This window comes from Rhinolophus hipposideros (genome assembly GCF_964194185.1).
Source record: "Rhinolophus hipposideros genome assembly, chromosome: 9".
Lineage (NCBI taxonomy): Eukaryota > Metazoa > Chordata > Mammalia > Chiroptera > Rhinolophidae > Rhinolophus > Rhinolophus hipposideros.
In genome coordinates this window covers 6839259-6852106 of record NC_138055.1, presented here as the reverse complement: position 1 = coordinate 6852106, position 12848 = coordinate 6839259, and the positions used below count along the sequence as shown (strand labels likewise).

Genomic DNA, 12848 nt, shown 5'->3' with positions numbered 1-12848 from the left:
TGTAAGGTGAATCATGCAGTATGTACTCTTTCTGTCTGGCTTGCTTTGCTCAATATATGCAAATATAATCTATTTAGAATATTTTTTTTACTATTTATTTGATCATTTCATTTTTTCAGAGAAGTGTATGTTTTATTTGATAAAGAAAACATTTTTAAAAAAGAAAGAAAACGTTTACTTGCTTTTTCTTTACCCCTATTTTCCAACTGCATGGTAGTAGTAAATAGGGTTGTTAACTATTTCCTTATGTACAATAAAAACTACCTAATATAAAACAATTCTTTTCAAGAATGCTGCTTCAAAATCAGACCAGATCATATTCAAATCCTAACCTAGTTAGTCCAGGAAATAATTAAAATACATACCTAGATTGTACCAAAAATCTGCATTTTTCCATCTATTTTCAGTCTTTATAAAACTTTCCTCTCTTGGCTGATGAATATGAAGAACATTTTTCTTATCTTCTTGAGACATCCAATTCTTAAATGTTCCAGGAGAGCTTTTCTTCTTGGTTTCAGGCCCTTAGAATTGATTGTGAGGCTTTGCTATTTGCACAGTAAGCTTATGACATATAAGCATTTGATTGGTTTATAAGCTTGTTAGAATGCTATTCTTATCCTTAATTGACTCCACATGATAAAATACTTTGTTTCTTAATACTTTACAGTTTGACAAAGTTGCCATAATGTCTGTTCAGATATAGTTTTATCAGAAGACATTCAGTCCAGATTGACTGTAATGGTTAGTTCTGTGATCAAAGGCCATCACAACTGCCAGGATTACCTGTAGGATTAAAGTTCATCGCTTTATCACCCTTTTTTTCCTTCTCCTTCAAATGATAAGAAAGCTGTCTTTTTCTTTGGATAATTTTTTTGTCTTGACCAAGAGTTCTTGGTCACTTTGGGATTTCAGAAGCTTGGAGCATTTAGCTACTGATCACTCCATAGTGTTGATAATTATTAAGTTTGGGAAAATATAGCCAATGTTTTACATATTTCTCAGATAGTCAATTGTAGGAAATTGGATTCAGCAAAGAGGAATGCTTTGAAGGTTGTAAAAGATGGTTTTCCAATCCTGCTTTGATTTGATTTTGCGAAAAGATAATTACACCTTTTTTCAGAAATTATTTTCTAACATATGTAAATATATACTCTCATTAATGAAAATGAGAGATTAAGGTCATTAAAATTGTGAATTTTCTTACTTTACAAAATTAAAAGAAAAACACAAAATAAATTGATTTTTAATTGAGTTTTATTACATGGACTTGAGGTGTGAACTAACCAAAAGCAAAGCACAGAAAACGGAGAAAATGAAGAGACAAAAAGGAAAGGTCGGATAATCCACCAATTATATATAACTAGCCTCTGCTTTTATAAGAGTATTTACTGCTTGGGTAATATGGGAAATTTCCAGTGTTGGGTAAGAGTTGCAGGCTTAACATGAATCATTATCGGGGGTAAATAGTTCAGCTGTACTTCGGCTCTAGTACAGAGTTCAGTATTCTGTTCAAGAGCCCAAGGGGAGGGACTCTTAGCCAGCTCAATCCCGAAAGAAAGAAATGTGATGTGAGCTCTTCTAGGCCCAACTCTGTTGTTTTGTCTGATTCAAACTGGCCTGTAAGGCAATCTCTTGTGTATATCTTTTATTTCTTACCAACTTCATTAATAAAAATGTAATTTTTTTCTATTGTAGATAAACAAAAGTTAAATAAAAAGTTATTTTATTAATGGAATGCAAACTACAGGATTTGCTGGAGAGGTAAACTATACGTAGGTAAAACAAAAATAAAAGTTCCAAGTCCATTTATTAAACAACTGAGTTATGTATACTGAACATGAGCTCTAAGAAAATTCAAACAGCAATTTCTCTCCTGGGACTATCCCCTAGAAATAGAAGCACCAGTATATACGGCATGAAAGTACCAGGATATAAGTACAAAGAGGTTTATCATAATAGCAAAAAGCTGAAAACAACATGAATGCCCACCAGTATGGAAATGTCTCAATGAGTTAGGACACATCACCCCAAGAAATATTATGAAGACAGCAAGCAGAATGAATTGAAACTATGCCAGATGATTTGGTGGGAGGGATTTTCATGAGGTATAGTTAGAAAAGCAAGATACAGGAAAGAGTGTATAATATCTCCTTTTTGTAAAACGCTAGTGCAGGTATATGGTATATGCATGTATGATTTTCTGAGTGTTGAGAAAAATAGAAAAGGATACACAACAGATTACAAGCATGGGCATGGTGCTGATATGGAGTAGGAGGGAAAGGTAGTGAGCAACAAAACAACAAAGGAAAAGGGGAAAATGTTTAACTACTGAAAGAGATCAGTATGATGTGATTACATGTGTATACAACTGTAGGTTTGTGTATAAGGAAATGAAATAGTTAGCTCGAAAAACAACTCCGAGGGACAAATCAACAAGATTTGGGCTAATCAGGAAAGACTTTTAAATGAAAATTGTCTAAAAACAAACATGTATTGAGCCTAAGATTTTTGGAGTGCAATTGTTATGGAAGGAGAAGAAATTTCAGAAAGGGATCTCATTGTACGGAAGGTGGTAGGGAAAGAACATATTGGATTTATGTAAGACATTAGAAGGAATTAATTTCAGGATAATTGGGGAAATGATAAAAAAAAGTTGTCTAAGTCACTAATGACCACGTATTGTGTGCCTGTATTTATTTATATGAAATCTCTACAATGAACCAATCCATAGAAGCAAAATAGATTACTATGTTTCCCCGAAAACAAGACTGGGTCTTATATTAATTTTTGCTCCAAAGGACGTCTTAGGGCGCATGTTCAGGGGATGTCATCCTGAAAAATCATGCTAGAGCTTACTTTCCGGTTAGGTCTTATTTTCAGGGAAACACGGTAGCAGTTGCCAAGGGCTAGGGGTGATTGGGAGGAAATAGGAAGTGACTGCGAATTGGCATGTGGTTTCTTTTGGGGTGATGATATATTCTAAAATTGATGGTCGTGATGGTTTTACAATGCTGTGAATATAGCAAAAACCATTTAATTATATACTTTAAGTGGGTCACTTGTATTGTATGTAAATTATATCTAAGTAAGCTGGCCAGATAAATTGCAGTCACCTGCTTCTTTTCAAATTTTTTTCCCTCTCCTTTTTTAAATAGTGGGGATCATATATCTACTGTGTCCAGTAACTGTCATACAGCAATGTTTCATGGCTCTCTTTCCATACTTGCATATGGAGACTGGCTACCACAAGGAATAATAATAGTAACCCACATTATAGAGTCATTACACAGATAAAATGAATTGATCCATGTAAATAATAGGACCAGACACATAGTAAGCATCCAATGTGTTTTACTATTATTATTGCTCAGTGTGGGCTGAGGGATACAGCCTTTGTGAGTGATTGTTATAGTAGTTCTTTTGCTCTGGAACATAAAGTGAAAGCAGGCATGTTTTCCATTTCAGAAGGGGAGACTGCATCCAGTCGTCACTGGGCTAGCAGCCAGGCTAGGTACTAACAGTACTAATATTAAGAAGTAACACATAGCACTTCGTAACAGAGACTGTTCATCTAGGCTTTTGGAGTGGACTTAAGGGAATCTGAGCCTCTTGAAATTGTGTCAAAAGTTTGTATGTGCTTAAACAGAATGAATCCATGACTTTCAAAAGATTCTCTAGAGAGTCTGCAATCCTGAAAAACCACATGCTCTATCAAATTTGATTCTCATGGCAGCCCCAGGAAGTAGGTAATATTAGAGTTTTTGGAGTATGACAAAGATGGCCCTGATCTTAAGGGGGTTATTTACACCGAGATCACTGTTAATATAAGGTAGAGAATGAAAAGTCCTATTAGAAAGTTATCATTATGCGTTAGGACTTGAAATCAGGGAAAGCTTTTTGGCCTTAAACTCTGTTATGTTAAAAACTATAGATAACAAATATTTATCAAATGTCCACTATATTCCAGTTGTATTCTAGCTCCTGGGAATATAACATTGAACAAACAGACAAAAATCTGTGTCTTCATGGAGCTTTCATTCTTTTGGGAAAGTCATACACAGATAATGTGAGCCTTCTCCTCACCTTATATATTGAAACTTCGGGACAACTTTGATTATATGCTTAATTATGCCTTCCACATAATAATACTCAATAAATATTTGATTGAATGAGTAAAAGAATGAACCAGAAACCCGGAAGAGATCTAAAGGGGTCATGATCCCAGTTTTCAGGCAGAACCACATTTAACAATCTTTTCTTCCAAATTTCTGCAATGGAATAGAAATAATTTTTAAACCTGGGTTATTTCCAAATTACCCGTGTGCTATGATGACATTTGGTATAAACTGAAGAAATGGACTTGGGCATATCCATCTAATATTAAACGACCTGAAGTACTTTGACACTATGGAAATACAAAGCATCTCTGTTGTTTGTCATTTCTAGGGGAGGTGACTCCGGGACTATCCCAGGTGGAATATGCACTTCGCAGACACAAATTAATGTCTGTGATCCACAAGGAAACTCAAGGGCAGAGTGGGACAGACCAGACAGTCGTTCTGCTGTCCAACCCTACATACTACATGAGCAACGATATCCCCTACACTTTCCACCAAGACAACAATTTCCTGTACCTGTGTGGATTCCAAGAGCCCGATAGCATTCTGGTCCTTCAAAGCCTCCCTGGCAAGCAGTTACCAGCACACAAGGCCATGCTTTTTGTGCCTCGGCGAGATCCCAGTCGAGAACTGTGGGATGGTCCGCGATCTGGCGCTGATGGAGCAATAGCTCTAACCGGAGTGGACGAAGCCTACACGCTGGAAGAATTTCAACATCTGGTACCCAAACTGAAAGGTAACAGATGGGAGCCGAAGTCAAATCACAGGCCAGATCAGGATTGAGACCTTCCTTCCCTATTTAGACAAAGTTCTCAGTTTCCTAAAATGGTCATCTGTAGCAGCGTTCTTGAGCACCAAGAAGGGAACATAAATCTTTTCCACAAGACTAAGCTACTTTAAAGACTTCGTTTATTCACTTGCCAAATCTTATTAGTTTATTCATTCACACAGACTGTAACTGTCCTAGTTTGAAATCTCAGAGAAAGAATTTCCTTCTAAAGTGGAGGTTGGCGTGGGCCACTCTTCGAAATCACTGAGCAGCCTGTTGACCTTTGACCACTGCTTTTTACTGCTTTTGCCAACTCTTCCAAAGGAGGCAATATTCTCAAAGAACAATCTGTGCTTCACCAGCATCACAATCACCTGGTGATGCATATTAGAATTACAAATGCATAGTAGGTATTGGAAATGTAAAATCTCAGGCCCACACTCGGTATGCACTAAATCTACATTTCAACAAGATTTTTAGGTGATTCATATACATCATTGAGTTCGTACCCCTCAAAATAGGCACTTTCTCTACATTAATTCTGGTGAAATTATAACTCACAATGTTTTGGGATCCTTTTTTTGGAACTTTTCAGAACCTGCACTACATTATAAACTATCCTCAGTGATTCTTGTAAACCTACAGCTCTGGAAGCTTTTTGTTTTTTGAAGTATCCAAAAGTTTCTTAGAGCCAATTTGGTAAATAAGATAGATGATCAAGTTGGAAAATACTGATTTTAGACAAAATAATGTATGATTGTAAAATTTCAGTCTGATTTTCTTGTATGGTTTATAAACCATTTCTGAAGTCAGGTTCTAAAAGAGAATTCCAAAATGGGTTTCCACCAATCATGGAATTTACTGGACTTGTTCCCTACAAAGACTCCTTTGAAAGAAAATACTTATTTGAATATGCACATTCTAAAATGTTTGAATTCTTTTCATTACTTTATAAAACATTTTATATTCTACAGATAATTACCCAGTTAAGCTAGTGGAACTTTCTTATATCTTCAAAGTCTACATAATTGTGGGGCACAGAATCATTTTCTTTATAGCTTTTTGATTTCTTGAATTAGTTGCTGGCGGTCATGTTCAAAACTCTAAATTTCATTATTCCAGTGTTGTTAAAATCTTACATTAAACATGTTTCTCAAAAGTACTTCTCATTCATCATTCTTAATGTTAATAGTTTACTAGATAAAAGCTCTAGGCACAGGAAAAGATTTATGAAATCATACTAATTTTAAAGTTTAGAAACCTAAAAATGTTGGGCACTAAAAACAGATAGTAGTGGTTTTAAAAACTACAACTAAATTTTTATTAAAAAGATTAGCATTTCACATGTAATAAGCATTTAAAATCATTTTTATTTAAAAATGAAAATATTTAGGAGATTATATGACTCATACATATCCCATCAAACTTTTTTAGTTTTTTCTCCTCCTCTATCCCAAATTACTTTGTATAAAACATTCAACCCTTCAGACTTAGACTGTTGGGAAGGCTGCTCATAGGCTACTGTCAGAGGGGAAAAAAAGGATAGGAACAAATATAAACCTGGTATAAGTGGAAATCATTTTCATAATGAGCCTGCTTGTTTTATATCTCAAGCAAATATAGGCCATTTCCTTGGATCTCTAAAGTTTAGAGATGAGCTGTGATTGTCTATAACGAAAATACATAGCAGATGGGAAAGACAAGATATCGTGGATAAGTGTGGATTAGCACATATTACCCACTGTGGTGTTTTTATAGCTATCAATAATTGCTCCTCACTGAAAGAAGAACTTCCTTTCACCAATACGGAGATTGTTTGTGATGGGATGGCCCGCTTTTAACCGTAAAGTCATGATCTAAGTACATTTTTCTGTCCTTTTGAGTCCAATCATTCAACAATGCCTCTAGCTCAGTTGTGGTGTGGAGAACTATTGATGTAAATGTTCTTTAACAGTTAATAAATAATAAGTAAAATCAAAGCTTGTACATGGCTTTAGTCCCATCCATTGTCTTTATAAAGGACACTGAACTTTGGGGCTAGAAAAGCTGTCTATTCAGTCTCAGAATATTTTGTGATTTTCAGGGCGTGGCCATTCCAGTGATTTATGATCAAACCCATCAATCACTTCACTCCTGAGAGAATTTGTGCTCAACCCTTTGGAGTTCCATAGTCTAAGTTTTATAGTTTTGACTCGTTTAAGTCATTTGTGACAGTAGGTATTTGTTGTTGCTGCTGTTTTCTTTTAAATTTAGTGTTTGGCTTCTCATTTTAAGCTGAGACAAACACACTGTGGTATGACTGGATGAGGCCTGCTCACGCACAGCTTCACTCTGACTACATGCAAAGTCTGACTGAGGTCAAAGCAAAGAGCAAGAACAAGGTTCGAGCTGTCCAGCAGCTAATACAGCACCTCCGGCTCATCAAATCTCCTGCTGAAATTGAGCGAATGCAGATTGCTGGGAAGCTGACGTCACAGGTATGCTTCCTACTGGCAAAGCTCTAAGCTGTTAGGGTTCAGTGGGCAGCTTGAGACTGTGGACCCAACGCAATAATCTCACGGCAGATGAGCATCCAGCTTCTCCTTCGACATTTAGTGAACACATCAAGAGATTTGCTCAGTGCCTTGCAAGGCCAAATAAATCTGCCTTCTTGTATCTTTTCACCCAGGATTTTAGTCGTTTCTCCTTGGAACGACATAAGGTAATTTTATTTCCTTTCCCTACCATAACTGCAATAGTGGCAGTTCAACAGAGTTCAGTGGTTAAAAAAGACCCCAAATGACAATGCTTAACATCTGCAGTTTTTACAGGAAAAGGGTACAGTGTAGTGTAGCAACAGTATTAAGGGAACAATACCTATGACAGCCAATGGCCGTCTCACAGCAAGGATTTGGAGAAGCCAGGCGCAGGGTCCTGTGGCCCTTCCTCAGGAAGAGGTGGGCAGTACACGTTTTCTCTTGTGGACCAGGAACCACATATGCATGCATGGAACACCTGGGAACCCAAAATGGAATCTCAGCTAGGGATTTTAGTTTTGGTCACTGGCACATTCCTGCTATGGAACAACAAAGCCCTTTGGAGTTCTCTTGGAGACCAAGTACAAACCATTAACATCACTGACAGTACTGACAAGCGGATACAAACTACTCTGCAACTCCCCTCAACACTAGTAGTATGTGTCAGGCCTTGATCAGAATCAGTTCTTTGCAGGAACTGAAACAGCTCAAGCTCATTCCAGGCCTCCTAGAATTACCCTTAGAGCATAATAGCACACAAACATTTGAAAGCTACTTTTCTGTGCTCTACTATAGTCTTTCCCAAAATAAGCCTTGTTTTCCGTAACTGTTCCCTCTTTTTCCTTCCTTTGGTGACCTTCCTCAGTGCACGTTCTACTTTGTCAGAGTCCTTCTTCAAGCACAGTGTCCACTGTTCTAGCCGTGGCCAGACCAGCAAAGACTAATTACAAATGTGATAAGCATATTTCTTTGTCTTCCTTCTAATCATTGATTTTTAAATAAGGAAGAGAAGCTAAGAATAGATCTGTGGGATAATGTTTAGGGCTCCAGGGAAATTGGTATCAGTCAACGATCTGTTTTGGAGAAGGTATCAAATCAGTTATAAATTGACCTGGGAGTATTCTGACCCACACTTCTGTCACTCATCCACACCATTATATTGAGAGACGATTTTAAGTGTTGTGCTAAAATTTAGAAGTATGAAGTCTGTGGTGTTTATCTACCAACCCAGTAAAGACTCACGGGGAAATGGAGTTTGGCCTTCTTTGTCTTAATGAACAACGTCTAACTAACTACCTGTGATCATATTCCTTAAGTGTTTCCTATTCTGCTCTAAAATGTTTCTGTAAGATTTTTGGATTGGAGGCAAAATAGTTTCCTTAAGAATGATTATGCCGTGTTTGTGTTGTTCAGCCCAAATGTAAGTTTCCCTTCTTTTAGGGGGCAAACCACATAGAATATGTGCCTATGTGATACTGGTCAATTGGGGTTTTTACACTCTGATTTGGTATTAAATAAGTGAAGGACCTTGATATTAGAGTTTAGTACCCTTTAAAGAGGAGACTCGGTAGAATATGTGCCCAGAAGTAAAAACGGGGTTGTCCAGGTCGGGTCTCTCCTGTGGCTGAGCATGTATCCTGCCTCCTGGACATCTCTACCTGAGTTTCCTCTAATTATCTACACGTGTACTCTACCAGCTCTACCAGACCTGACTCCTCCGGTATTCTTTTTCATGGGTAATAACAGCGACATCTACCCAGTTACCTTAGATAGAAATGTGAAAGTTATCTAGATCAGTGCTTCTCCCTAAGCCTTATATCTAATTACCTAGTGCCTAAGTCCACTTCCAGGGAGACAGGATCGTGTAGTGGAACACAGACAGGCCTGGGTCTGAATAGCAAGCTGCCATTTCAGCCGATGCCTAGCACACTAGGACATCTGGTGTCCCTTTGCTGTCTCCTTGCTTCCATTATTGCCTGAGTCTAACTCTACCCTATCCATAGTGATCTTTAAATAAATCTAACTGTCTCTCCCCTACTAAGTTCTTTGGGTGTCTCCTTGTTGTTTTTAGGATTGAATTTCAACATGCTCCCTCAACTTTCATGATCTGGCCCCTTCTGCTTACCCTTCCAGCTTCATCTCATTCTTCCACATGTGCTTAATACTCCAGCCTTACTGAACTCTTTGAGATGGGCCATAGGTTCGTGTCATGCCTCTGCCTGGAGTGCCCTTCCCCTCCTTTCCAAATGGCACGATCTCAAATGTCAGTCTCCCGACTCGCACATCACCTGCCTGTGGACACATACACAAAAATCCTTTATGAAATCGTTCCTGCTCTCCTGTCTCTACAGCTGTACAGTGTCCATTCATGATGTGTTCTGATTATGAGATGCACAGAGTGAAAAGGAGAGAAAACCCACTTTATACTTTTAAAGATTAAAAGTAACAAACATTTAAGTAGCACCTGGTGAAGTAAGAGGGTCAAGTGTTCATTGGGAGTATGGGCTACACTGTGACAAGACAATCCTAATAAGAAGTGGCGGTCATAAAGTCTGCCCCTTGATCTTTATAGGAAGGACATCACGCACATAGTAATGATAGGTAGCACTTAAACCGTGTACCATCTATACCTGGATTCATCTGTAAAGAAATGGACTCAGAAAACACATTCATCACGAAAAGAAATAAAACAAGATTAGGCATTTGACCACCTAGGAAGCAAGAGGAACTTTTCTGTTCTGTTTAGTCTGCATAGCAGTGTGAAAGGTTTCTGTGCTGTTCAATAAAGGTTTGAAAGGAAATTAAGAAAAAGATGAAGGAATCCCTCTTTTGAGTGAGTGAGTCTCTCTTAGAACTACCACTCTTTTTTTTTGTTTTAGCTTCACACTAAAAATATAGTGCTAACTAGTTATTTATCAACATTTGTGTATATAAAAAATAAATATCCTTTAACTATTTGAATTGTTAATTCATTTAGCAAATATTTATCGAGTGCCCACTATGGTGCCAGACACTCCTCTAGAGTCTAAGGATACAGTGGTGAGCAAAACAGGCCATCCCTGTCTTCCTGTCCTCAGACTACATTCTAGTTGAGGAGAGAGTAAGCAAACCTGTGATACATAGTCAGCTGGAATTAAATGCTGTGAAGGAAAAAATGAAGCAATGAAAGGGGTGGGAGTGTGATGGAAAGTGCTAATTTAAATAGGGTGGTAAGGAACGGCCTCTCTAAGGACAAAACGTGGGGAAAGATCAGAATGAGAAAAGGGAGCAAGCCATGCAGGTATTCCTACTGCCATTCCACTTGCTTTTCCTCTGTTGGACTTTATGGTGATGTCACTCATTACCTTGTATATTGAGAAGTGTTACTAAAAATTCCTTTGCACATTGTATTTATTCTTTAAAGACTTTTATTTTTTATTTTTATTGGGGAACAGTGTGTACTTCCAGGACTTTTTTCCAAGTCAAGTTGTAGTCCTTTCAACCTTAGTTGTGGAGGGTGCTGTTCAGCTTCAATTTGTTGTCCTTTCAGTCTTAGTGATGGAGGGCGCAGCTCAGCTCCAGGTCCAATTGCCGTTGCTAGTTGCAGGGGGCGCAGCCCACCATCCCTTGCAGGAGTTGAACTGGCAACCCTGTGGTTGAGAGGACACGCTCCAACCAACTGAGCCATCCGGGAGCTCAGCGGCAGCTCAGTTCAAGGTGCCGTGTTCAATCTTAGTTGCAGGGGACGGAGCCCACCATCCCTTGCGGGACTCGAGGAATTGAACTGGCAACCTTGTGGTTGAGAGCCCACTGGCCCATATGGGAATCGAACCGGCAGCCTTCGGAGTTAGGAGCCTGGAGCTCTAACTGCCTGAGCCACCGGGGTAGCCCTATTCTTAAAATATAACAACTTGAGAGAAATTCCTTGCTAGTTGTAGGTAGTATCATGTCGTCAGATCCCTGTGGGACTGATTTGTTTTTATTCCACAGACATTGGAAATTATATAGCTGATAGAGTTTCTTGTTTCATATTGGCTACTAGAAAACTCAGAAATTTGTGGTCCATCCACAGTAGTCACGGTAATCATGAAGGTCATTATGGTGTGTAGTATTATTTTGGGCAGCTCCCTCAAGCCTTGCTTTTCTTTGATTCTGCCATGAATTGTATGCTATCTTGTATTTTATGTATCCATCTTTACTAATCAAAATCCTTTTTGGAACAAGATACAGTGGTGGTGAGTTATAAACATGTACAAATATGTTTATAAAAATAGAAAACACACATATTGCGTGGCTATCACAGAAAATTAAAATACTTGTACTATAGGCCAGTGGTTCTCAACTGGGGACAGCTTTGTCCCCCAGGGGACATTTGGCAATTTGTGATTATCACAGTTGGGGAATGCTACTGGCATTCTGACTTAACAGGATGGCCTCCACAACAAAGAATTATCTAGCCCAAAATGTCAGTAGTCCTAAGGTTGGGAAACCCTACTGTAGACTGGACCACTCAATTCATAATTTCATGCTTTCCAAGACTATGGAAACATGTGCTTCCATGTAGCTTATTCCAACATACAGTATTTCTTCAAGCTGAGAAAGTTGGGTATCCTTTGACTAAATCTGTCATCAGTCAATCTCATATTCCAGTCATCAATTAATGAATATTTCAGTCATCAATATCCCTGAAAGCAGTATTTTTCCCTTTGGAAATCGGTATTATCATGCCCACAAATTCACAACTTCAGGTCAACAAAATGGGAGAAAGGGTGCTTTTCATTTGAGCTCCAGTATCTTGAATATTTGAGTAAGGAACATAGTTAAAATGAGACTGTTCTTTTCATCCTCCATTCTCGTTGCAGGCTTTCATAGAGACCATGTTTGCCAGTAAAGCCCCCGTGGAGGAGAGTTTCCTTTATGCTAAGGTGAGCTTGGCAAAACTGGAAAGCTCTTATTGGAGGCAAGTAGAAAGTAATTCCATTGATTTGCAGTGGTATCCAGTTGACATCCATGGAAGTGACCAAGATGTCAGTGGAGAAGATTTGGTTTGCCAATGTCACTGGTAATTTATTAGATGAGTCTAAAATATACAGAGCTACAACAAAATGAAGAAATTCCAGAATCAAACAGTAAAAGGAAAGGCCTACACAAATGTGAGATGAGAAGAATAATACTTGTTTAAGTAAAGGTGAAGGAAGAGAAACTGAGGTAATGCAGTGGCTACTAATAGCGGATACTCGCCCGTTCTCCAGCACCATCCTCAGACAGTGAAAATAGTAGAATTTACCATTTGCCTAGCATCCTTCTTCATTTTTCCAGAGCATGCAGGTTGGTAGCTATTTGAAAGATTGGTATTGATCATTTAGAGCTGTTGTTAAAAATGTAAGCCATATTCTAGTATTTCTCTAAATAAGACTAAACAAACAGAAACTTTACCTGACTCTCTCGTTACTCAGACTTGATCAT

At 38.2% G+C, this 12848-nt stretch overlaps 1 protein-coding gene across 2 annotated transcripts in view; it reads left to right on the top strand.

Moving 5' to 3' along the window:
• The window catches only part of XPNPEP3 (X-prolyl aminopeptidase 3), a 50735-nt gene that overhangs the window by 18399 nt on the left and 19488 nt on the right, over positions 1 to 12848 (top strand). For both annotated transcript variants that reach the window (XM_081058607.1, XM_081058608.1), the window contains 3 exons: positions 4447 to 4854; positions 7162 to 7364; positions 12245 to 12307. In XM_081058607.1, the coding sequence (XP_080914733.1) occupies positions 4447 to 4854; positions 7162 to 7364; positions 12245 to 12307 (674 nt within the window). The remainder of the gene's footprint in view (positions 1 to 4446; positions 4855 to 7161; positions 7365 to 12244; positions 12308 to 12848) is intronic.